Here is a 22,677-nt window from a genome sequence, read left to right as displayed (position 1 = left end):
TTTTTTTTTTTTGCATGAAGTCAAAGTTCTTTCCCCTTATGTTTTGCACATCAGTAGGGTACATTCGTGATCATTTTCTCTTCGATCCAGAGCTCTGACGCCTTACCAGTGAAACTGAGGGAATAAGAGCACTGAAAAAAACAGCCATCTTCTTGAAACTGTTAACCGTCACTGTGACAATTTCGCCAGCAATCGAGTGCTGCGACACGCAGACACACTTTTTCATGTCTGCAACCATAACTTACGAAATCCTTCATACCTGGAGAGATGTTTGAGTAGTTGGATTAATTGGTTAACTGCGTGACAGATCACGCAATAAAATGTTTACGTCTAACAAAATGTCAAAATCAATTAGTTTGTCGCAGCAGACCGAAGGCTTCCGCCAAAATGAAAATAAAAGATAAATCAATTGAATACGTCTCGATTCTTTAAGCTATTAAGTCAATTAATCGTATAAAAGTTATACAGATTTACCTTGAGAACATCATGCCTTCTTCGAATCCTGCCACTTTTCTCTGATCAGCGGTAACCTGCAGTTTCAAAGATAGGACATGTAAGCGTCAACATTTTCTCATCCGGGACATTCGGATATCTCTCCGTGCTGCCTTCGAGGGTGGTACGCTTTATTGCTGGTTTGGCGGCCATCTTGGTCCCTATGAAGAGAAGACGAAAGCTTTTAACCCCCCTCTAAAAAAACCAGAGTGGACAATCACTTCCGTCCAAAACATCAAGCGAATAATTCACTTCCTGTAAGAGTTTTTCGTTTTTTGTCAAAGGCCATGGACCTCGGAGAAACTACGACATTACACGCTGATTCATCTTTAGTTAACGGAACAACATGTGCGACGGCTACAGCTTTAGCCCAAGTTCTGGACTCGCAAGCTATTTCCAGCAGCTCTCTTGAAACTTTCTCTGTAACTTCCGTGCCCGGTTCGGGAGGTCTTGCCGTTCTGACACCAACTCTCGATGGTACTACAGCAGTATTACCGGGATTTACGCTGTCGAGTTTTGATTCGGTGGACGTAAAACATGTTAATTCGAATGAATCGCACGAGATGGCTGTAGCGACCGTCGGGGAGGACGGAAGGTAAGAGGTTGGATTTTAACTGTGTAAAGAAAATAATGAACTCAGATGGCCATCAATAAATTAGCACTAAAAATTGCGTTAAGTTCAACTACTTTGCATGCTTCGATAATTTAGCGTGGTCATCCACTTAGAGTTTCATCTGCCCTTTATCCGAGTAGGGTGGTGTGTTTACTTTTTGATTTATCCCCACAACCTTGAAAGTGCTAAAACACCCCCCCCCCCCCCCCTTTCCCAACCCCTCTCCCAGAAAAACAGAAGATCTCAATAAATAAACCGAGTTTTCTAAAAAGAAAGGTAGTTAGTTTTTTTGTTATATTTGTTCCATTAAAATAATTTTTCATCCTGGTATCCTTCCGTCATGAGCATTTTCATCCTGTTCCCGCTTTTTAAAACCATGTTGCTCCAGCTCAATGCCATAATATTTCAACTGATCGACAATTTATATATCTTCCACATGGGAGGCACGGTGGCCTCATGGTAAGTCCGCTCGACTCCAGATCAAGGGGTCTGGGTTCGGGTCCTGGCCGGGGACATTGTGTTCTGTTCTTGGGCAAGACTCTTTACTCTCACAGCGCCTTTCTCCACCCAGGTGTATTAATGGATATCGGTGAATTTAATGCTGGGGGTAACCCTGCGATGGACTGGCATCCCATCAAGGGGGTAGTAGCGATCGCTTCATGCTACAGAAACCGGAGATAAGCGTCGGCCTGATGGGACTTTTCTAGGTTCGTAGCAGACTTAACCACATATTACCAATAATGTACTCTCATTACGCAGTTCAGGGAGGCGTGGTGGCCTCAATTGGTTAGTGTGCGCTCGACTCTGGATCGAGTGGTCCGGGCTCGGGTCCTGGCTGGGGACATTGTGTTGTGTTCTTGGGCAAGACACTTTCCTCTGAGACTCACGGTGCCTCTCTCTACCCAGGTGTATAAATGGGAACTGGCAAATCTAAAGCTGGGGGTAACCCTGTGGTGGACTGGCATCCCATCCAGGGGGGAGTAGAAATACTCCTAGGCGTTTCATGCTACAGAAACCGGAGATAAGCGCCGGCCGGATAGGCCTAGGTTCGTAACAGACTTTACCATTTAGCAGTTACATAATGACTTAACCTGGATGCAAAAGTTCAGTTAGACTAAAAAAAATGCCAGTTACAGAGGATTGAAATGAGTGAACATTATGTGCTTGCATTTCTATTTATTGTCCACTTCAAATACTGAGCATTTCAAGCTCCGCTTTGAAATCTGTGTTTATTATGTAGCTCTGTGTTCCTTTGGCATCAGCTGTATCAAGTCGTGACAACTTAATCTTGACATGATCACTAAGGCCAATATATATTTTTTTGCAATATCTCGCACTCCTCCAAAATTGCTGGATAGAAAGAAAAAGCATGAAACGTTATTTTATTACACCTTATTCAGAATATTATGGATTAATTGGTGGAATGAATAACATGCTTCTTTAGGTCATTTATATTTTGATCACAAATAAATAATGCACCAGTCAATGTAAACCCCCACCCACCTACCAACCTGGGAAAAGGCAGGGACTTAGACAAAATGACAACTGCAACTTAGCTGCTCCTCAATTGGACCATAACGCAAATCTACTCTCTAGCATCGCTGACGTTTACAGCCTGCAGCAGCTCATTACTGATCCCACTCGTTGTACTGAATCCTCTTCAACTTTAATTGACCTCGTTTTTACTAACCGTCCTGATAGGATTGAATGTTCTGGAGTGTCTCATATAGGCATAAGCGATCACAGCCTTATTTATGCTTATCGCAAGCTTTCTATAGATTTACCCTCGAGGGGCCATACTACAGTTACCTATAGAAAATTTAAGAACTTTAATTTGTCCAATTTTCGTAGAGATATTGCACATCAAAATTGGCAGATCATAGGTAACTATGATAACCCAAATGATATGTGGGAAGCCTGGAAAAAACTGTTCCTTCGTTGTGTTGACAAGCATGCCCCCTTGCGTAATAGACGTGTTCGCCCTTGCAAATCACCTTGGATTACTTCGCAACTCAAAAAGCGCTTGCATGCAAGAGATATTCTTAAGTTAAAAGCCACTCGTTCTGGTAATACCGAGGACTGGCGTAAATTCAAAAAACTTCGCAATATAGTAAACAGTGAAATCAAACGTGCGAAAGAATGTCACTATAAGCATGCCCTCAATGAGTACCAAGGTGATCCACGTAACACTTGGCGGATTGTCAATGAGCTTATGTCTAGGAAATCACACAAATGTGTCATAAGCGAACTTAAGCTCCCTGTGGCAATTCTATTTATGATTCTCATGAGTTGTCTAACGCCTTTAATGATCATTTTTCTTCCATTGGGCCTAAGTTAGCAAATGATATTCACGCCAATGAAGACAATTCTTCTCATTTGGATTATTTAGCTGAGACTGGTCACTGCACATTCGAACTAAATCCCACCAGCGTCTCTAAGGTTCTTCTTCTTTTATCTAGATTATGTGAGTCAAAATCTACTGGTTTGGACAGAATATCTGCAAAACTCTTGCGCGAATGTGCTGACTTAATAGCCGAATCACTCTGTACTATCTTTAATCATTCTATTGTTTGTGGAATTTTCCCTGATGAATGGAAACTTTCGAAAGTCATCCCCTTGTTCAAACAGGGTAATCGTTCAGATCTAAATAATTACCGCCCAATTTCAGTAATTCCAGTTGTAGCTAAAGTCTTTGAGAGAATTATCTATGATCAACTCTATAATTACCTTACTATACACAAACTCATTTCAAGACACCAATCGGGATTTCGACCTCTTTATTCCACTGTCACTGCCTTACTTGAAGCTACCGATAGCTGGGCTTACAACATTGACCAGGGTAATGTAAACGCAGTCGTTTTCTTGGATTTAAAGAAAGCCTTTGACACCGTCGATCACGATATTCTTTTGTCTAAACTTGCGAAATATGGTGTCAGTGGCACTTCATACAATTGGTTTAGATCATACTTGGACTGCCGCAAGCAACGATGTTTTATAAATGGTTCTCTCTCTGGGGACCATTTCCTTACTTGTGGCATACCTCAAGGTACAATTCTGGGTCCACTCCTCTTTCTAATATATATTAACGACTTACCTTACTGTCTATTAAATTCTGAACCTCGAATGTATGCTGACGACACACACATAACTTTTGCTAGTAATAACACCCAAAGTATTAACACTGTTTTAAATGAGGATCTTGCCAGAGTTGAAAAATGGCTAACTGCTAACAAGCTTACTCTTAACGCTTCTAAAACTGAGTTTATGTTGATCGGATCGAGGCAAAGGCTAAGCACGTTTCACAACCCTTCGTCACTTATTATTGACGGTGCACGTATAACTCAAGTTACCTCTACAAAATCTCTAGGTGTTCATATTGATCAGACTTTATCTTGGAATGTTCATGTTGAGACTTTATGTAAGAAAATCGCGTCTGGTATTGGAGTGTTGAAGAGAGTGAGGTCTTTCGTTCCACATGAGACTCTCCGATCAATCTTCATGTCTTTAGTACAGCCTCACTTTGATTACTGCAATTCTGTCTGGGGATGTTGCGGCAAAACCCTAGCCAGTAAACTTACAAAACTTCAAAATCGCGCTGCACGTATACTCACTTACTCGAACTATGATGCCAACGCTGATAACCTTATCCAAAAACTTGGATGGATAAAACTTGATTCTCAACGAACAATCCATAAGGCTGTGATGGTTTATAAGTCTCTTAATGGTCTTACTCCCGATTACCTTAGTTCTAAATTTGTTGACCGTAGTAGCGTCTCCAGTTACTCCTTAAGGGACACAGAGGGCAAACTAGCTATCCCACAGCCACACACAAACTATATGAAAAATAGCTTCAGCTACACTGGAGCAGTTCTTTGGAATAATTTACCAATCGAATTGAGGCAGGCTGACTCCCTTAGAGCGTTCCGTGCTGGCTGCGAGCGTTTCTTTTCATCAAGTTAATCTACAATTCTATACACGGCACTCATGTAAAGCCCCCATTGACTGGTGCATAACAGCAAACAGCAAAACAACTGACAAACTTTACCCAGAGGTTTCATTAGAAGCCGGTAACCGGCGAATTCTGCCAGCTACTCGTTAAGTTATCACCGGCTACTTTTTGAATAAATTACAAGATTCTCACTTTTTCAGTTCGAGAATTCATATTTATTTGCACTCTCTTTAAATAGCCACTCGTCAACGTAATTATTTGCAGTCTGCCATATTGGATGAGTAGAGGAGAAAGACTGGTGCCAAATGTTGTCTCGATCTCATTCACTACTTCCTTGCTGTTTTCTACATGTTGTTTATTAAAAATGGAAGACAAAACAAGAGGCAATATTTTGTCGTGTTTCAACAAGAGATTTCGAGAGTGCAAAAAATTGTCTTCTAACTTGGCCACATGCAGCTATATGCATCTCAATAAATATTTGTGACTAATGTTGTTGCCCAGATTGCTGGAAATGCCATTTCCGAGCTCCTAGATTTCATCACCAGCAGAAAATCACATGGTTTCTGGTGATCACTATAGAGTCTTTTAGTCAATTTTTTTTATTCTCCAAGCAAATTAATGCTTTTTAATTCATAACTTGAGGTTCCTTAATTACTATCCCACAAGAAACGAAGCATATCCTGGTCTCGTCATCATATTTTCATCCCACATGCCATCTTTAGAATTTTTCATATCCCACATCCCGCCTTGATCCCACCTTGATCCCGCATTGATCCCACAAAACCTATGTTGGACCCTCAAATTTCAAGATTGTTGCATGGACTGTTAGGCAGAGAGCCACATGAGTATTAAGCAGCTTTGTTAGATACTGCCCAGAGTAAGAAAGTATAAGCTCTTAATTAACTCTAGAGGAGGATCAAGTTTAAGTTAGAATCAGTTTTTCATACCACCCATGGCTAATAATTTTTATTTCTGGCTTGGTGGCTCACGTGCTGTAGTCTATACATTCAAAGTTTATCAAAGTTTGTTTTATTAACTCTATTTTTGCACCAATCAGCCTTCATTTCACAGCAGCAGCTCACAATGGAGTTACCAATTACCATGCACCTCAAAGAAATCAGTCTTTACCAACATCTGAAGCTGATTTTGTATCAGATCTCAGTCAAGGTAAAAGATGAATCACTAAAATCCAAATAAGTTATTACTGTCAACCACATTTCCTGTAGCAACTGTGCTGTGATGATCATTAGTGGGCTGTGTATTCAACTGTATGACCTGGTGTACTTTCACACTTGATTTTAGGCCTGATTTTCAGGGATACAATTAAAACATCTCAATGACCTATTTTTTTTTGTTACAGCCCCCTTTTTTCTTCAATAATTAATATCATTATTAAGTGTTAAGCATACACTCTCATTACCTCACAGAGTCGGATCAACTCAGATTGCTCACCTTGGATCGATGTAAAAAAATGATAAGGAAGGCCTCCAGAAAACACCCTAGCCCTAATCTTTGAGCTAGCCTTGGTGAAATTGGGGCAAATAACGAGAATTTTGGCTAATACAAAACTGTGTTAGTCTCGATCCATGGTCAGCCGCGGGTCTAGGCCTAGGGCTAGCCAAATTGAGTGTTTTGGGTTACTTTCAAGAAGGTGAAACAATAACCTGCAACGAGTGACCTGTGGAATGTGAACGAGTTACACTGTAGTTTCTAAAGAAACTGTGGTTATTGAACTAAAATTTGGTTTAATTGTATCAGACAAATTAGAATCAATTAAAAATAATAATATTAAATGGTTCAGCATTTTCATTTGGTGGTTCGGTTAAAATATCCGCTAACAGTTTAAAAGTCTTCTTTTTTCTTTATATAGCTGATTTCAGCATTTTCAGTGTTTGCCTGGTTGGTCATTGGAGTTTGAGGAAAAAGATATTTTTTCCTGGTACATGTGTCAGTGTTTTTGTCGTAACCATTCACCCAAATCCACTGACAAAATAGCAAATAATTATATGATAATTGACCAATCAGAGCAGACACTTTACTTTTGTTATGTTATGTTAGTAATTCGAGATCTGTATGTGTGCTGACCTTTTGTGTGTTAGCCCTTCATCAAAGTGACTTCATCAAGATTTTAGCTGACAAACCTTTCTTACAGTACTGTAGCTAGTTTACCTTTGCCATTTCAATTCATAAAACCAAATTTCCAAGTTCTTTTCTTTGAGGTGTTTGCAGGGTCAGTGTTTTCAACTCTTCCTTTTAAAAGCAGAAATCCTTACTTTCCCAAGATAACAGGCCTGGGAGATACCAGAGAATTAGTTGAAAGGTGTTATATAGAGTGTGCATCCCATTTGCTTGGATGTGACAGTTACATTTTGTTTCAGCACACAGGACAGACATGAAGTATACTGCTTCCTCCATTCTTGTGCATCTATCTGTTTCAGTACCTGATCTAACTTATTGATTTCAGTTGAAATTCTGAGTGGTGGAGAGAGTGAGGGAGGTTCTTTGGAGGAAAACGTTTGCCACGAAACTCCACCACCACATTCTATTGCTCACTCGCACAATGATGTTGATAAATCAGTGGTAAGACTCTTACTACCGGTACTTTTTATTTAAACTTTTAATGTATCATAAATTCTAGGGGGCTCCCCTAGGAAATAGGGGGTTCCCTACTTCCTGTTTTGTACCAGAGCAATAACTGTTTAAAATGGAGATGTCAGTGATATTCTACGCATCGTACTGTCAAGTTATTTCCATAAAAAGTGGCAGGAACCAAATCTGAACTCCCAGCACAGGAATAAACCATCCTGGATCCGTCTACTGTTGTCATTCATTATACAGTCATGTATGGATCATTTATTGATTTGGCTACAGTGTGTGAAGACTAAGGGGGAGGGTGGGGCTTATAAGAGAGGGGGACTTGATACCTTTATTTCTCTGAGAAGGGAGGCTTATTTGAGAGGGAGATCAAGCTTAATAGAGGATTTACAGAAATTAAAGTTTTAAACTTTTAATAATTGAATACAACTTTAACACCCATAGCATCCTCAAGCTGATCGAGGAGCAAGGTGTGTATAACCTGCTGTAATTGCTATGGTAAAACAGGTTGCATAGCATTCTTGAGAAAGGGTCATGAGCTATTTAAATTATTGCACGACCCTTAAGAAGAGCTAAAGTGTACAAAGTCACTGGTTATTACACATGCAATCTAAATGCCAACACTTTTTTAATTTACCTTTTCTACAAAACGGTAACCTGTAACAATCAAACAAAATGAACTTGCACAGCAGTTCCTCAAGAGGACAAAAATAACCTAAACAAAAGTTGTTGATCATGGATTAATGTTTTTATCATGTTAGTTTGTCAGTTGACTCAAGTCAACTCCCAACTGAGAAAAATTAAAGTACTTATTATTTTGTTAGAGTTTTGTATAGGCAGGCACAAAAGTCAGACCGGATCAACTCGGATCTCTCGCCTCAGATCGACTGGCAAACAGTTTTTTTACGTCAAAACTATTCGATGTTTGCGCCAATTTCACCAAGGTTAGCTTAGCAAAGATTAGGACTAGCTTAAGGGTGATTTCTCGAGGCCTTATCGTTTCTTTTACGTCGATCCGAGGTGAGCAATCCGAGTTGATCAGAGTTCCATGATCCACTCTGACTATTGTACTTGCCTGATTTTGTATTCCCAATTTGTCTAAAGCATTTTTCTCTTTTCTTGTTTTGCTGGGAAATTGGCCATGTGACTTCACGAAATTACAGAAATGAAAAAGAAAAAGTTACTGAGGTCCCTGAGTCACTAAAACAGGAATGAAATTAATTTATTATTGTTGCATGAGCACAGTTCAATATGCCATTCATATATTCTCTATATAATGCTTGATTCTTTCACAGTGTGGGTGTCAAAAACCGAGAGAAACCTTTTTTTTTTCACATTTTTTCCTCCTGTGTGTAGAAGAAAAAAGGAGGATGGCCAAAGGGGAAAAAAAGGCGGAAAACATTTCGTGATACCAATGCTCCTAAGGCTCCCCTTACTGGTTATGTGAAGTTTCTAAATGAACAGAGAGAAAAGGTCAAGTTGTTGAACCCTGAATTGAACTTTCCTGAAGTAACAAAACTACTGGGTGCTCAATGGAGTAAGCTGTCCGCAGAGGAAAAACAGGTGGGATTTGAAGCAAATACACCAAGTACAAATGGGCCATTTTACAGTTGTTTGCTCAGTGACCTGGCAAATGAATGGGTGCGAGACTGCCGGTGACCTTGTATTGATACAGACCTCACTGCTTTTATCGTGTAAATCGTGTTGTTGTAATTCTAATATTTAATAAGTCTACATTAACATTAGAAAAGCACAAAGGTTTGTCTCAAAACAGGGTCACCCGCAGCCTTGCTTCCATTCTTAGGCCAGGTAACTTAGCTTCAACTGTAAAATGGTCTATTGGCTCAACTTTGTGCCGGTGTATATTGATTTAGCCAATCATAGACCATATGAGGTTTTCATTGTTGGGAGTGCCTTTGCTCACAATTAACAATTATTGGGCGAGGTTGAGCAAAATATCGTATTTCAGTTTCAGTGGCGAGCAGATCAGTTATTTGCCGAAGCCGAAGGCTGAGGCAAATAATTGATCTGCAAGACACTTCCTTGAAATAATCGCACTTATTGCACCGTTAACTCCTCATTTACGTGACAGTGACGTTGAGAAAATCACTCCTGCAAACCATTTTCAAAAATCTTGAAACATGTCTCTGCTCAAAGGCGGAAAGTTTGGTCAACCAATTGTCATATTCTTACAAGAAGCGAATCCTGTTGTGCTTGGCCCTTTACAGTATATGCCCCATAGGGAACATGCCCATGTGCTTCACTTTCTATCCCTACTGGGCTTACTCGTTCAAAAGCCGATTAACACTAATCCTTTGTTAAATACTAACCAAGGTTTGAGTTTGCCCGTCAAGAAAGCCTTTAACAATCTAGTTTCATTCTGCGGTTAAGGTAATTCCCTTGAAATTGTTCTACTATCAAACTTTTTTGGAAACTTGGCGTAATTAACATTCATGATATGAACATTAAAAAAATGCAATAAAAAAATGGGGTCACCGTGCTTGTTTACGCGTCAGCAGGCTCTTAAAATGGGGTATTTTTACTGTTTTGGCGTTAAAAATTCGAATCACCTTCAGAGACACAAAATTTTATTTTGAAAATAAAGCTTCTTTTATTTACATAAGCAGTATTGCTTCATTTACGCCGTCTTTGATTCCCTGGTTGTGGGAATAGTGCACTTTTTGGGACAGTTCCGTGGTTAGCTTGAAGTCCTCGCCTTGGGTAAAATATACCCAGTAAGGAGCTGTTTTCCAAAAAAAAATCATGTTCTACTATCAAACTATTTTTCTTCTTCAAATATGTTCTTTATTAGACTGTTCTTAGCAAATACCTGAAAAAAAAATTGGGGGTCACCGTGCTCGTTTGAGAGAAAAGGAGCATTTAGTTCGCTATCGGGTTTAGTTTGAGCGAAATCTCTTACGTTTTGTATGCGCACGTCCTCATGTGCGCGCGCTAATGACGCGAAAATCGTGCGCAGTAGGGATGCGCAATGCAATACTATAGAATTACCTTAAGCAAAAAGTTTAATTCAAAATTGAAGGCTAAGAATCTTGTGGACACATTTCTGGTCGGTAAAGAAACTGAAAGAAAAGTTTCCACCAAGCTAGGATTACCCAAATCGGGGTTTAACAACTGTGGGCCCAGTACAACATTGCTTGATCTGTTGCTGGGATGTCTCTGCAGCTAGATTGCGTGGCATATGAAACCACTTTTTCGTACATCTCCTCTGCATCTTTTTGTCATAGCCACCCTCTTTCTATACACAGCTCACAAATAATGTTGTTCCCATTTTAGAGATACTTGATTGAAGCCGAAAAGGATAAGGAGAGATATATGGTTGAATTAGAAGCATACCAGAAAACAGATGCCTACAGAAACTTTCTAAAGAAGCAAACGGAAAGGAAAAGAAAAAGTAAGCCTTTTTTTTTGTCTCTTCTGGTATAATTATTGGTACAAGGAAGGATTACGTTTGCAAACGTTGGCCGTGCAGCTCTTATACATGTATTTGAACAGACCCAACTGATTAGAGTGTAATGTGAAGTGCAAGTTTTCTACCCCATATGAACCATGTGAGCGTTAGCCCTACTAATGGAAATTGACAGAGAAAAACTCTGACCAGAGTGGGAATATTAACTATTGGTAGTTTGGCTGAGCTGAACTTGGCTCTAATCCGTTATAAATGAACGAATCATGACAACCTTTAAGACATCGCCCTGTGTAATTTGCGGCAACGTAGCTACTGTACAAACAACCCTGGTGTAACTTCCACAAAGGGGTTTAAAAGACAGCAGACATCCTAGTTTTTAGCAGGCTTGTGTGATTAATGACAGTGCTGGTTGATGAATGGCGAAAGCGAGAAGTGTGAAATAAAAAGTGGTTGAGACTAAAATGGAAAAAAAATAATGGAACATCACTAAAGCGGGCTAACGCGAAACGGAATCTCGTCAACACTCTTGCATTCCCGTTACGGAGCTTAGACAGGAAAACTGTATAGGAAACTGCACTGTGGCTCCGCTTAACGAAAATTGGCTGCCCTTGATGTAAAAGAAATTGTCTGAAAATGACTATATTAACCTTTATGTAGCAGCGAATCTGGTTCTTGGTGATGTCTCAAGACACGGGCAAGTTAACGGGTCAAGAACCAATCAGATTGCAGGATTCGTTACCGTGTTCTCTTGGAAAAAATAAATAAGTTATTTGCCGGATTAGGGTCGGTCCGTACAATGAAAAACTGTTACCGCCAAATAACATATATACATATTTAGTTTTAGGTTTCCATTTTTAAAATGATACTAAATTTATTGCCATAGCAACTATTTTTCCACTGAATAAAGTTTAGTTCAGCTTTTGAATGACTGTCAACATTCTTTTTCCGGAGCGCACACAATAGCTAACTATAAAATGAACCCTTTTGGAAAAGGACACCTGAGCTCTCTTGTTGCTTTCTAATTTTTTTCCCAAATCAAGGTGATTTCTTGAAATGTTAAAACGCCAAACATTCGGATTGCAAATGGTGAAAAGTTGGTAGCCTTCGTTTTCCCGTGTAAAGTCGCATGTGTTCGTAAAAGATAAAAATCATTAAACTATCATGAAAATTGCATCTCTATAACGGAAATATGACTCCATGTTACTCCAAATTTGTTTTTATTCCATTTGGTGATTTCTTTTTTTTTTTTTTGTTCCTTTCTTCTGTTAAATAATCTGCGCAACGATTAAGCGTTCGAATAAAGAGAGCGTAAATGCATTACGAAAACTCCGGCTACTTTCAGTGACAGCCTTCCACGCAATAATGGTATCTTTTTATAGTTTTACAGCAATGCTACAGAAACGCTTATTTGCTTTTGCTTTTTTTCATCGAGAGTGTTTCTTCGTAATCTTCTTTTAGACAAATTATAGACGAAACATCGGTTGTCATAAACTAGTTATTCGTCTCGCGTAGAAATTCAGTCAGTGAGAACTGAACTGACCTGCAACGTCGTGTTATGTGATAGGGACTGTAGACGGAGCCGGACAAAGCCAATCCAGACTTGATAACCCAGCTATCCAGTTCAGATTCATAAAACCTGTGCAAATTGTTTGCCCTTGCAGATTTAGAGAATTCTGATGGGTTTAACTCTTCGTCAAATGGAATAGAGGTAACGACAATATTAAAAATGCGAGCAGCTTTCAGGTGCAATTCTTGGAATTTTGAAACACTGTTTTATGTGAAGGGAATGGATCAAATAGAATGCTTTCGCTCACGTGAGAAGCAGCGATATTTGCATACTAAAACAAAAGGAAGAATTTTCATAAATATGAAGTTCGATTCCCAAAGGAATATACACGGCTGCTGTTTCTTTGTTTTACTTCTCCAACATGGCCGCCGTGACGTCACGGATGTGACTGTTTGTAGTAAATGTAACGCCTTCACTTGAAGACCTTTTAAAGAAATTTTGCTACTGCGTCGGTGGGGCGTGAAACGCGAAAACAATTTGTTTTATCAAACCATAGCTAATGCATGGAAATGGTTATGAAACTCGACAAGTTCCTTTGTTTCATGTTTTTGTCCGTATTTTTGGCCTTGACCCTTCACAAAACACACCTTTTTTTCGATTAGATAGCCAATCAAATCCTTCGATTAAATTATGCGCAACTAATTTGCAAACCCGTACGAAGCGAAAACAAAAGATTGTGCAGGGTCACGGTCAATTCAACATCGATGGCGCCAACATTGTTCTCGCTTTTGAAGTTTCTAAGGTTTCATAACCAGTCCCTTGATTAACTATGACTCATGCAGCAGCTCTCGTAACGTACAATGTGATTAGCTCGATAACCAAGCCAAAAACAAAAGACTAAAACAATGAATTAAGGAAGGTGTGTCAGTACTAATTCAAAGGTATTTTTGTGCGGTTTATGAATATTTGGGGAAAGCAGATCTTAGCAAGTGTTATTGAAATCCAGAAAGAAAATTGGGGGTAATAATAATAATAATAATAATAATATGTATGGCGTTCTTTTCCAAATTGAAGATTAATTATCTCTGAAAAATACATGGTTACCCTCAATTTTCTTTTTTGGGTACCAGGAGTACTTTCTAAGTTCTGCTTTCTCCGCGTGGTTTTAAACAGCGTAAAAATATCCCTGTATTAGTGAGCATCACTCATAGGAAACCCGAGTATCTCGAGATGTGCAGAACGTATGAGCAATAACAATAGAAGGCAACGTCCTTAAACAATGACAGTAGACTTAAACAATAGCGGGTTACGAGAGCTGGTACATTACTGGATGATAAAGGTAAACACCGTAAGGACGATTTTGGAAGCTGACGCCCTTCTTCAGGGCGAATATCAGTAATCTGACGAAGAGCTCAGGCTCGATATATTTACAGCAAATTTGTCACGATATCTTACAGCTCTGTGCAGAAGACGATCTCTACTGTAAGCCATGTAACCAGTACTTCAACAATCTTCACAACAAGAGAGAACATATTCTTGGTCGCAAGCACAAGCAGACGGTGTCAGGAAAATTAAACGAAAGTGACGCGGAAGAGGAGGACTTGCCAGGATTCAACGCCCCTGTCTTTACAGAGGAATTTCTCAAGCATAATGAAAGTAAGTGGCGTCCTCGGCTATTTAGCCTGTCCCGATTGCCATGGGAACTTTTTGAGCGCTTTTTCACTTTTTGAGTAAAATTTGAGCACTGTTTCACATTTGGGAGGCATGTTATCGCTTTCTTTGTATTTTGCATGGGCTAGTTCAGAGCAACGTTTTGTCTTAAAGAACAGTTTTCAGCAAACCGAGATTCTTTTATGATCGTAAGATTGAATTATTGAACACACAAGAGGTTATATGGTTGAAATAAGCTTGAGTCAGTGTTGCGTTTGAAGTAAAGCAGTTTGAAACCGCGTTTAGTCTTCAAAACATGTATCACTAAAGTATTCTTGCTCGATTAAGACGGTGGTTTTACTTCTCTAAACATGCACAAACAACGGAAGGCCAATTCTTTAGTAAAAAAAAAGGCATACTGAGGAAAATCTCCAAGGGATTGTTTCAAATTTGTGAGAAACTTTTGAGCGCTATTTCTAAATTTCGAAGACTTTTCTGTTCGAGTGCTGTTTCAGTGCTTTTTTTGCCATTTTCCGACCGAAGCACCATTTTGTGGTTTTTCAGCGCATTAGTGAAAGGCCTACTGGCTACATCGAAAATCCTACCTATAGCGGTTGATTTGAATTTTTTTCAACACAAGTGTTAATATTAACCCTTTGACACCCAAACCAGCCTAAACCGGCCAGACTTCGTATTTTACTCTGTCTAACGCCAGACGATTTTACTCAGTCGTTAATGGGGAACCCGCGGGAGTCCATGCCGTCCTGCTCACTAAGAATATAGAGATGTGGGCAGATATAGTGGTTAATGTTGAGCGACTTTTGCATTATTCCAACTAGAAACCGACTATTGTTTAACCTTAGCTATTAAAACTAGTAAACTGGACGAACTTCAGTAAAGCAGACCTATATAATTATATACTTCGTATTAGAATAACTAAGCGTGGCGATGCGCATGTAAGACTTGGCACCGAAACACAGATTTATATACACATTTGGATTGAACGTTTGAAAAAGGAGTGGCCATGTGCTTATTGTTGATCTTGTTCCGAATGAGAAACCAAAACAATGTAGCCTGAGAACGGAAAGTGCTACTAAAGCAGTTGTTATTACTTGGCAAGTGTTTCCTTTTCACGCATGTTTCAAACTTTTTTGTGTGCGACAAACGGTGGCGCAACGTTCAGGAAAGACCTTGGCCGTGAGATCTTTTATTCCGGGTAACTAGCTCAGTCCCCCTTGGGGTCCCCGTCCCCCCTCCTGGGGTCCCCTTCCCCCTCGTCTCAAGTGCTGACCCCGTTATTATCAACTCCCCATCAGCTCTATATGCCTGTGTAATTTCTACAGGAGACAGCAAGGTTTCTTTTCTTTTTTCTTCCCCAGTCATCGTTAATATTTTCGTCGGAGGGTGGTTGCTTCTTGCATATAACTGTTATTTTGGCGGCAGTTTTTTTGCAAAGTCATCTGCTATCTTAAGTTGAAAGAAACAAAGAAAAATACCTGTACGTGACAGCAAATTTTGACACTCCGAAAAAAATAATGTAATCTAAATTGAAATGTCATTATATTTTTTTTCTTTTCTCTTTCAGTGCGCGAGGATGAATTAAGACAACTTCGCAAAACGGCGACGGAATTCGAGGAACAAAATGCCGTCACTTCCAAACATGTAGAGAACTTAAAACAAGCCATAGGAAAAATCGAAATGGAAACGAATCAGCAGAGAAACACTAATTTGGTGTTAATCAATCACTTAAGTAATCTTAGAGCAGCTCTTGTTCAAGCATTTGAGAATTTAGTTCTTCCCGGTACTAATGAAGTACCGACGCTGGACACCATCGACTCATATATGACTCGATTATATTCTGTTATACTGGACTCGCCACAAGAGAACGAGGGTCTCATTACCAATGTGCGAGAGATTATGTCACGGCTTGGCTTTCCAAAGTAAGTGTAAGGAGGTGCTGCCTAATGAAATGTTAATTATGTGGTATTTCAAATGGATCGTGGGAGATAAGATAATCAAAGAGCGTTCACGAATGGGATGTTTGACAAAACCAAATATCGATCGTCGTGCTTTAAATCTCAACCACCAATCGCTATTCACAGTTGCTCTTGGGAATTATAAGATAGGATAGGATTGTCTTTGGAATCATCATCATCACTGGATTACGTAATGGCATTCTCCAGTTGATTAGTGGCGATACGCTTATGCAAGATAATTGTCGTTTTCACACTAGAAGCCGGACAAATCGTCTGATGTGAAAATGAGACAAACAATTTTTTAGGAAACAGTTCGCAAAACAATGTTTCCGCAAAAAACTTTTCCTCGTTTGCGGGCTCCTTAAATAACTTCTGCGGGGAAATGGAACTAACGACGGAAGCAATGGTTTTGGGGGAGTTTTCAATCTGGCGGGAGGAAAGAAGCGACGAGGTGCTAGAAATTTTGTCACGGCTTGCTTTCCAAAGTAAGGAGAGAACTAGAAAAATAAAAGGTAACCAAGCCCCCAAACGTATCCAGTTTGTCCGTCTTATGAATCTACGTCGGACAATACTAGCGGAATTCCTCAACTTGTATTCACATTAGCTAGACGACCAAACCATTGAGTGATTTGCCCGTTTAGACGATTTGTTCGTCTTCTAGTGTGAACACGGCCATTGACTACAAGAGAACCCCAGGTTAGTGTGTGTGTGTTTCTGTGCATGAAAATTTAGTTGTTTACGAAGAATCTTATTTCATGTGCACTAATCGCGGTCTCAAAGGGTTAGCCTCTCCGTCTTTTAATTATTTTTTGAAAACTTTTTAACCTGACGGAGAAATATATTTTCACCACTGGTATAAAAGATTTCGGAGAGAGAGAGATCATAGCAACTTGTTAATTAAGTAGCGCAATCATACAGTCAATGCAATGTACATTCACTCACCATTCCTGTCACGGGAACACATGAGCCCAACAAATTGCCCTGGAGCCCGTTTCTCGAAAGTCCCGAAACTTTCCGGGCCATTTTCGGGAGTTACGATTCCCTATGTATCTCAAGAACGGAGAGAATATAAGTCGTCAGAATTCACAGTCATTTTGCTTTTTATTGCCTTGGAAATATGTTAAGAGATCGGCTTTCCAATTCAAGGGGTTACCTTTTCGAGCCCGAAAAGGTTTTCGGGACTTTCGAGAAACGGGGCCCCAGCTCCCAACCGAGTGTCTTCATTGCTCAGTTGGTAGAGCATTGCATTGGCATCGGAGAGGTCATGGGTTCGAATTTTGTCGAAGCCACCTGAATTTTTAGATGACTGTAGGAGACAATTGCTTACGTTGTCCAGCTAAGTGCGAGGATTACTTCTCCTTTTCGGTCTACACAGTTTGTGTCACGCACCTTTAGGAGTAGTGCGACCGAGTGTTTATAGGGCACGTGCCTTGAGATCTGGAGATCGCCAGTTCAAGACCCGTTCTGACCACTACTTGAAGTTGATCGGCCTGGTATTCCCTGGTTGAGCTTCTGGACTGCACTTGCAAATAACCAACTGGTTTGCCTCCGGCCAGTTGGGATTCTTAACAGTTGTTGTAGTTTTGTTCTGTTTCATTGATTGTGTTTCATTGGTCCAGAAAGAGGGTGGTCAAATAAATATGTAAGGTGACACCAATTAACAACCCAGACGAAATACTTGAAATACCATGGATACTTTATAGATCTCAGTAGAGAGATTTATCATTACGTTTACGTGAAACAGCAAACGTCGGCTGGCCGTTTCATAGTTCACGTAAAATAGACTGATGCTTGAGAGTGACTTGAGCCTCGCGTGACCCACTGCAAATCGGAATGGACTGTGTTAATCTCGATTATAATGTTTGTTAACAAAAGAAAAAACTCGGAGTTTTTAAACATTGTTTGTAGAAAAAGACGCTATATAAAATGAAAATCCTTATACCTGTCAAATTTTGCTAGCTTTGAAGAAGCTGTTTTGTGAGTCAACAGAGAGACAACGTGAGTTTTCATGAAGAAAATTGCGGTAAGGAGACAGTTATGGACAATCTATAACCATAAAACATAATCTTTCCTTGTTTGAGTTTCCGGTAAATGTTTTCACGTCTACGACGAACGCGAAAATGCCTACTTTCACGTAGAAGCGGCAACCGGCAAACGCGCAAAAAGCCGGAAAAATCATTGTCACGTGGTCACTTGCCGTTCGCGTTTCACTTAAACGTAATTCTAAATCTATCTAGTCTCGGATTTACGACAAACATGAGACGTGAGGTTGAAAGTTGTGCAAAGCGTTTTGCTGAAAATTAGAAAAATCTGATATGCCTGTGAGCAACGGACACCGAACAACTTCCTAAAAGAGAGAAGAGTTAGAATAAGAGAATTTTCGTGGTTTACGAGCACTGAGTACCTTGTCATTTGACGTTTCACGTAAACAACATGCAAAATCTCTATTATAGAACCGTTTTCAATAACAAGTACCAAAGTAAGTACTGTCAACAATCACAGCAGGTGCAAACAACGCAATGAACCAATCCAAATCCGTAGCAACTCGCTCAAAGCGCGGGAAAAATCGCGCGTGCAAGGCACGATTGGTTTTGGTTTTTCTTCTCATTGGTTGATAAAATGGCGTGAGATTTGTAAACCAGTCACTAAGCATAGCAATAGAGTTAGCAATAGGCCATTTCCGAGTTCATGTCTGCCTCCTCTTCAAAGTGAGTTTAAGTGCGAAGTTTTTGTGATGTTAATTAGTTCTACTTTACATCTGAATGAAAACAAATTTTCATAACAAAAATTTCGCACTTGGACTCGCTTTGAAGGGGAGGCAGACATGAACTCGGAAATGGCCTATTGCAATCGCTTAATTACTTACGATAGTCCTTTGAAAACTGCTCTAGTACTTTTGATTGCTTATCTAATCACCCACCCGCCAACAGTCATTCGTCATTCCTCTCAGTTTAAATTTTCATTTTATCTTTCAGCGAAGCAGACAAAGGGTTAAATTTAACGGAATAACCGTCACTCAGCTGTGGATACCTTTCAGTCCATCAGGGCGGTGCAGCGAGAGGTGATGTGGTGTGGAGAGCGTTTAGCTGAGCGCGAAGTTGGAGACAAATGGTGCCGGTGATCGCTGAATTTTCAGCATTGTCAAACGAAATCTGACCCCGGCAGCACCTTACCCCAAAGGTTTCGGTATATGGAGCTTGAAACTCAAAAAAAGCCTGACTTTGCAATCATTTTGGTCTCACACAGTGTGGTTCCGTCTTGAGGAGCTGAGCTCATCAATCTGGGAGTACTAAGATTGGGTAGCTTTGTAAGAGGCAAAAATGTAACTCGGAGCTATCTTTTGGGCTGCGGATGTCAAGACGGAGAAAATGTTGATTTACAATCGAGGTCCTACAATGACGTTTCGATGTTTCCTTTGTTTTTCCGGGTCAGTGCCACGTGCAGGATGACCCCAAACTTCGAATAAATATGACTAGCTCCCAATAGAGATATGATATAACATTAAAGCACAACTGTTAAAGGTTGGATAGAGAACGCACAATGCACGGTACTGTTCTCGTTCCCCGAGAACGCCGCGGATCAGTACTTACCCACCTGATTCACCTTTGTTTTCTGGTCTCCGCGTGGCTTATGCCTCTCGCACCAACAATACCGCTAGCTATACAGGCTAATGCGATCCCATTTATTAGTCGCTTCCCTTCTGAATAGTTGATCAGAAAAATTGCATTTGGTTGTCCCGTCTTCAAAGATCAAAGCGCTTCTCGGTCTCCTCTTACTCATCACTTCCCAACTGGCTTTTATATCCAACACTCGGCTTCCGTTATTATATTAATCAAAACTTGTAGAGGGGTATCAAGTCTGTTGTGGCCGCAAAAATACTAAATTTCAGTCTTTCCTTTCGGAAGAAGCTTTTGAAGGTGATTTTAAAACATTCCGATTTCGACGGCACAACTATCGCGTGCGCTTCCTCTGCGCTATTCCCTACTAGCAGAGGTCTCTTTTCTTTTTGTGTTCGCAGGGCTGACGAGTACCTGAAAAGAGACCTTTGTCACGGGTCGAAACTTACAGCGGGCCCAAGTCACACTCAGCAAACATTTCATGGGGCCGTGCGGCCGGGTTTGAAGAGTGCCATCCAAGGTTGGGCCCGCTGTGTCCCGTGCAGTCATTAGGGAATTTAAGAAACGACGACGGCTACGACTACGACAAAGCCACAAAGCAATAATATCATTGGTTAAAAGAGCATAAATAATCGTGCTGCACGTGCAGCACGGATTTTAGCAAGTATCTCAGCGGTCCTCTGCATAACGACGACGTGAAATCACTAAATTTGAAGTTTTGACGACAACGTAAGCACGCAATATAGAATCTGTCATTCTCTATTTTAACTTTAAAACCGCTCGTACCAATTTATTTTTAGGAGGCTACGTCACAGCTCAGCGAATGGGAACATGGGCTCAGGCGCGCGCGGTTTGAAATGGCTGCGATTCGCGGGTAATTTTTTTTTTTTTTGTATTCAAACTTAAAAGATAAGGTGGTTGTTTGAAAACTAAGGAAATTAAGGCGTGTCGAACGTTGGAAAAAATTGTTTTCTTCAAAAATTTAGCCCTCAAAGTTACATGACATACTTCTTATAATTCCTGTACGTAAACTTGACGATAAAAAAGAATCCATTGAGTTCTAACAGAAACCCAAATATGGTACTTAGCACTGAATATTCGGAAGCTGTGAACCCTTATGGGTTTCTGGTTCTAAGGTCCAATTCTTGGCACAAATCAGACAAACAAAACGTCGAACAAACAAAATAATAATAAACACGTACAAACCACAAAATCGGGTTTCGGCGCTTAAATCTGGCGCATGCGCAGACGTTATTGAGCTCTGTTTTCATTGTCTTCATTTACTATTTGCCCAACGATTTTCTTAAAACTCTCCCTGAATGTTCCCTACTAATCCTTGTTTTGAGAACTACAATAAAAAAGATGAGTCATCGTGCTTGCTTAATTAATTAAGAAATACAATGGGCCAATCTTACCCCATTGATGCCCGTATTATACTAATTACCCGCGTTGTTTCATCGGCTCAGGGTACATTTTGCGGAAGCTAAACCAGAGGGTTTTTAAAGTAACACTTGAAAAACACTTGAAAAAAGCACTTGATAAGTAGAGAGTCTAGGGCATATGAAACACTGTCATATCGTTTATGGAAAAGCTGACGTATATGCCGTTACCATGGCAACAGGAATACATATAAGCAGGCCTTTAAAATCGGTTTTGTTTATTTGCAGAAAATCTGGGGCCGGTTGCTCGAAGCCTGGTTAGCCCTAACCGTTGGTTAAGAGGTATCAAAACCTATACGTTTCCATGGTATTTAACGCTGGTTTAGCGCTAACCATACTTTCAGCAACCCGGGCCTGGTCGTTAGATTTTCTTTATAATTTGCATGCAACAAGCTTGTAACAATGCTCAGAACTTAACACTATTTTAATAATAATTTGACAGAGAGATTATCCCTTGTTGAAGGTTCACTGAAATATCTAGAATTTCCTTCGTTAAAGGTCAATTTTTTCAGTACTCCAGTTACTAATTTCCTTAAGTATTTTCGGGCCAAATTTCGTTAAATTTTAACCAGTGGTTCTCGAGAAATAGGCGTGTTTCAGAGAAAGTTATTCCGCATTCAATCGCAATGTTTTAAACTTACTACGCATGCGCTGCATTTAACTGGATTCTTTCGATAACAAAGAAAATTCTTTCGATGCTTTCGATAACAAAGAAAATTCTGCGAATTTGGAGTTCTTTGCATCGTTACCTTTTCTAACATAAATTTCTCATAAAAGACTAAAACCATCAAAACATTTTGTTCAATTATGAGGAAAAATAGACTAAGTACAGATAGCGGAAGCATTGAACAAATAAAATGGTTGCTGTATTCAAGCCATGTTTATTTTTTTTGCAATCCTTGCCCTGTGTTGAACTGTGTTCGGCAGGCTCGAAAGCTGGTTTTCAGCTGAGGGCGCGCGCGTAAGCCACACACGCAATTCAAAAAGCTGCTCGCGTCAGCTCATGATTCAAAATGAATCACTAGAAATAAACAAATACCGTTAATTTAGCTCACCTTTATACTCATTCCTATGTGTATGGAATATAAATAGACAACTCCTATTCACGAAAACTACAAAAATTTTACACAAACGATTTAATGGTCACTTAAATCCGTTTGTGTTGGCTTGTAGCTCCACTCGCGCGTGCACTCGAATGAGTGGGTGACACATGCGTAAATGCTTATCTTGTAACCCTTTCATTTTTCCTGACTATCTCTGCTTCCGGACGGTTTATTTTTCTCATTTTTTTTTTACACGTTAGCTTAGGATAATTTAAAACATTTGTCTTTCAAATTAAAAAAAAATTCTGCAGGTGAAAAAAAAAATTACAATTTAAAAAAAAAAGATTTTTCTGAAAACCTAACCTACAG

The 22,677-nt window shown here is 39.9% G+C and overlaps 1 protein-coding gene and 1 long non-coding RNA gene across 2 annotated transcripts in view; one reads left to right on the top strand and one right to left on the bottom strand.

The window, feature by feature from the left end:
- The window catches only part of LOC138018973 (uncharacterized), a 5,497-nt gene extending 4,953 nt beyond the window's left edge, over positions 1 to 544 (bottom strand). The window contains exons 1-2 of the long non-coding RNA XR_011126087.1: positions 475 to 544; positions 107 to 259 (exon numbers count right to left, since the gene is read on the bottom strand). This is a non-coding gene — a long non-coding RNA (uncharacterized lncRNA). The remainder of the gene's footprint in view (positions 1 to 106; positions 260 to 474) is intronic.
- A 40-nt stretch (positions 545 to 584) lies between these two features.
- LOC138018760 (high mobility group protein 20A-like) lies at positions 585 to 19,733 on the top strand. The gene is made up of 9 exons (XM_068865448.1): positions 585 to 1,087; positions 6,112 to 6,221; positions 7,519 to 7,634; positions 9,006 to 9,212; positions 10,944 to 11,061; positions 12,738 to 12,784; positions 14,041 to 14,239; positions 15,819 to 16,173; positions 19,185 to 19,733. The coding sequence occupies exons 1-9, from the start codon at positions 780 to 782 to the stop codon at positions 19,216 to 19,218; spliced, it is 1,494 nt and encodes a 497-aa protein (XP_068721549.1). The 5' UTR covers positions 585 to 779; the 3' UTR covers positions 19,219 to 19,733.
- The last annotated feature ends 2,944 nt before the right edge of the window (positions 19,734 to 22,677 follow it).

This window comes from Montipora capricornis, chromosome 2, assembly GCF_036669925.1.
Source record: "Montipora capricornis isolate CH-2021 chromosome 2, ASM3666992v2, whole genome shotgun sequence".
NCBI classification, from domain to species: Eukaryota; Metazoa; Cnidaria; class Anthozoa; order Scleractinia; family Acroporidae; genus Montipora; species Montipora capricornis.
The sequence above is the reverse complement of the archived record's forward strand: the minus strand, read 5'-3'. Positions and strand labels throughout refer to the sequence as shown.

What these genes read in the sequence shown, in the direction of transcription:
- LOC138018760 (XM_068865448.1), top strand. Translation starts at nt 780, where the DNA reads ATGGACCTCGGAGAAACTACGACATTACACGCTGATTCATCTTTAGTT. An exon ending in ACCGTCGGGGAGGACGGAAG is followed by an intron (nt 1,088 to 6,111) that starts GTAAGAGGTTGG and finishes TGCACCAATCAG; the next exon opens with CCTTCATTTCACAGCAGCAG. An exon ending in TGTATCAGATCTCAGTCAAG is followed by an intron (nt 6,222 to 7,518) that starts GTAAAAGATGAA and finishes TATTGATTTCAG; the next exon opens with TTGAAATTCTGAGTGGTGGA.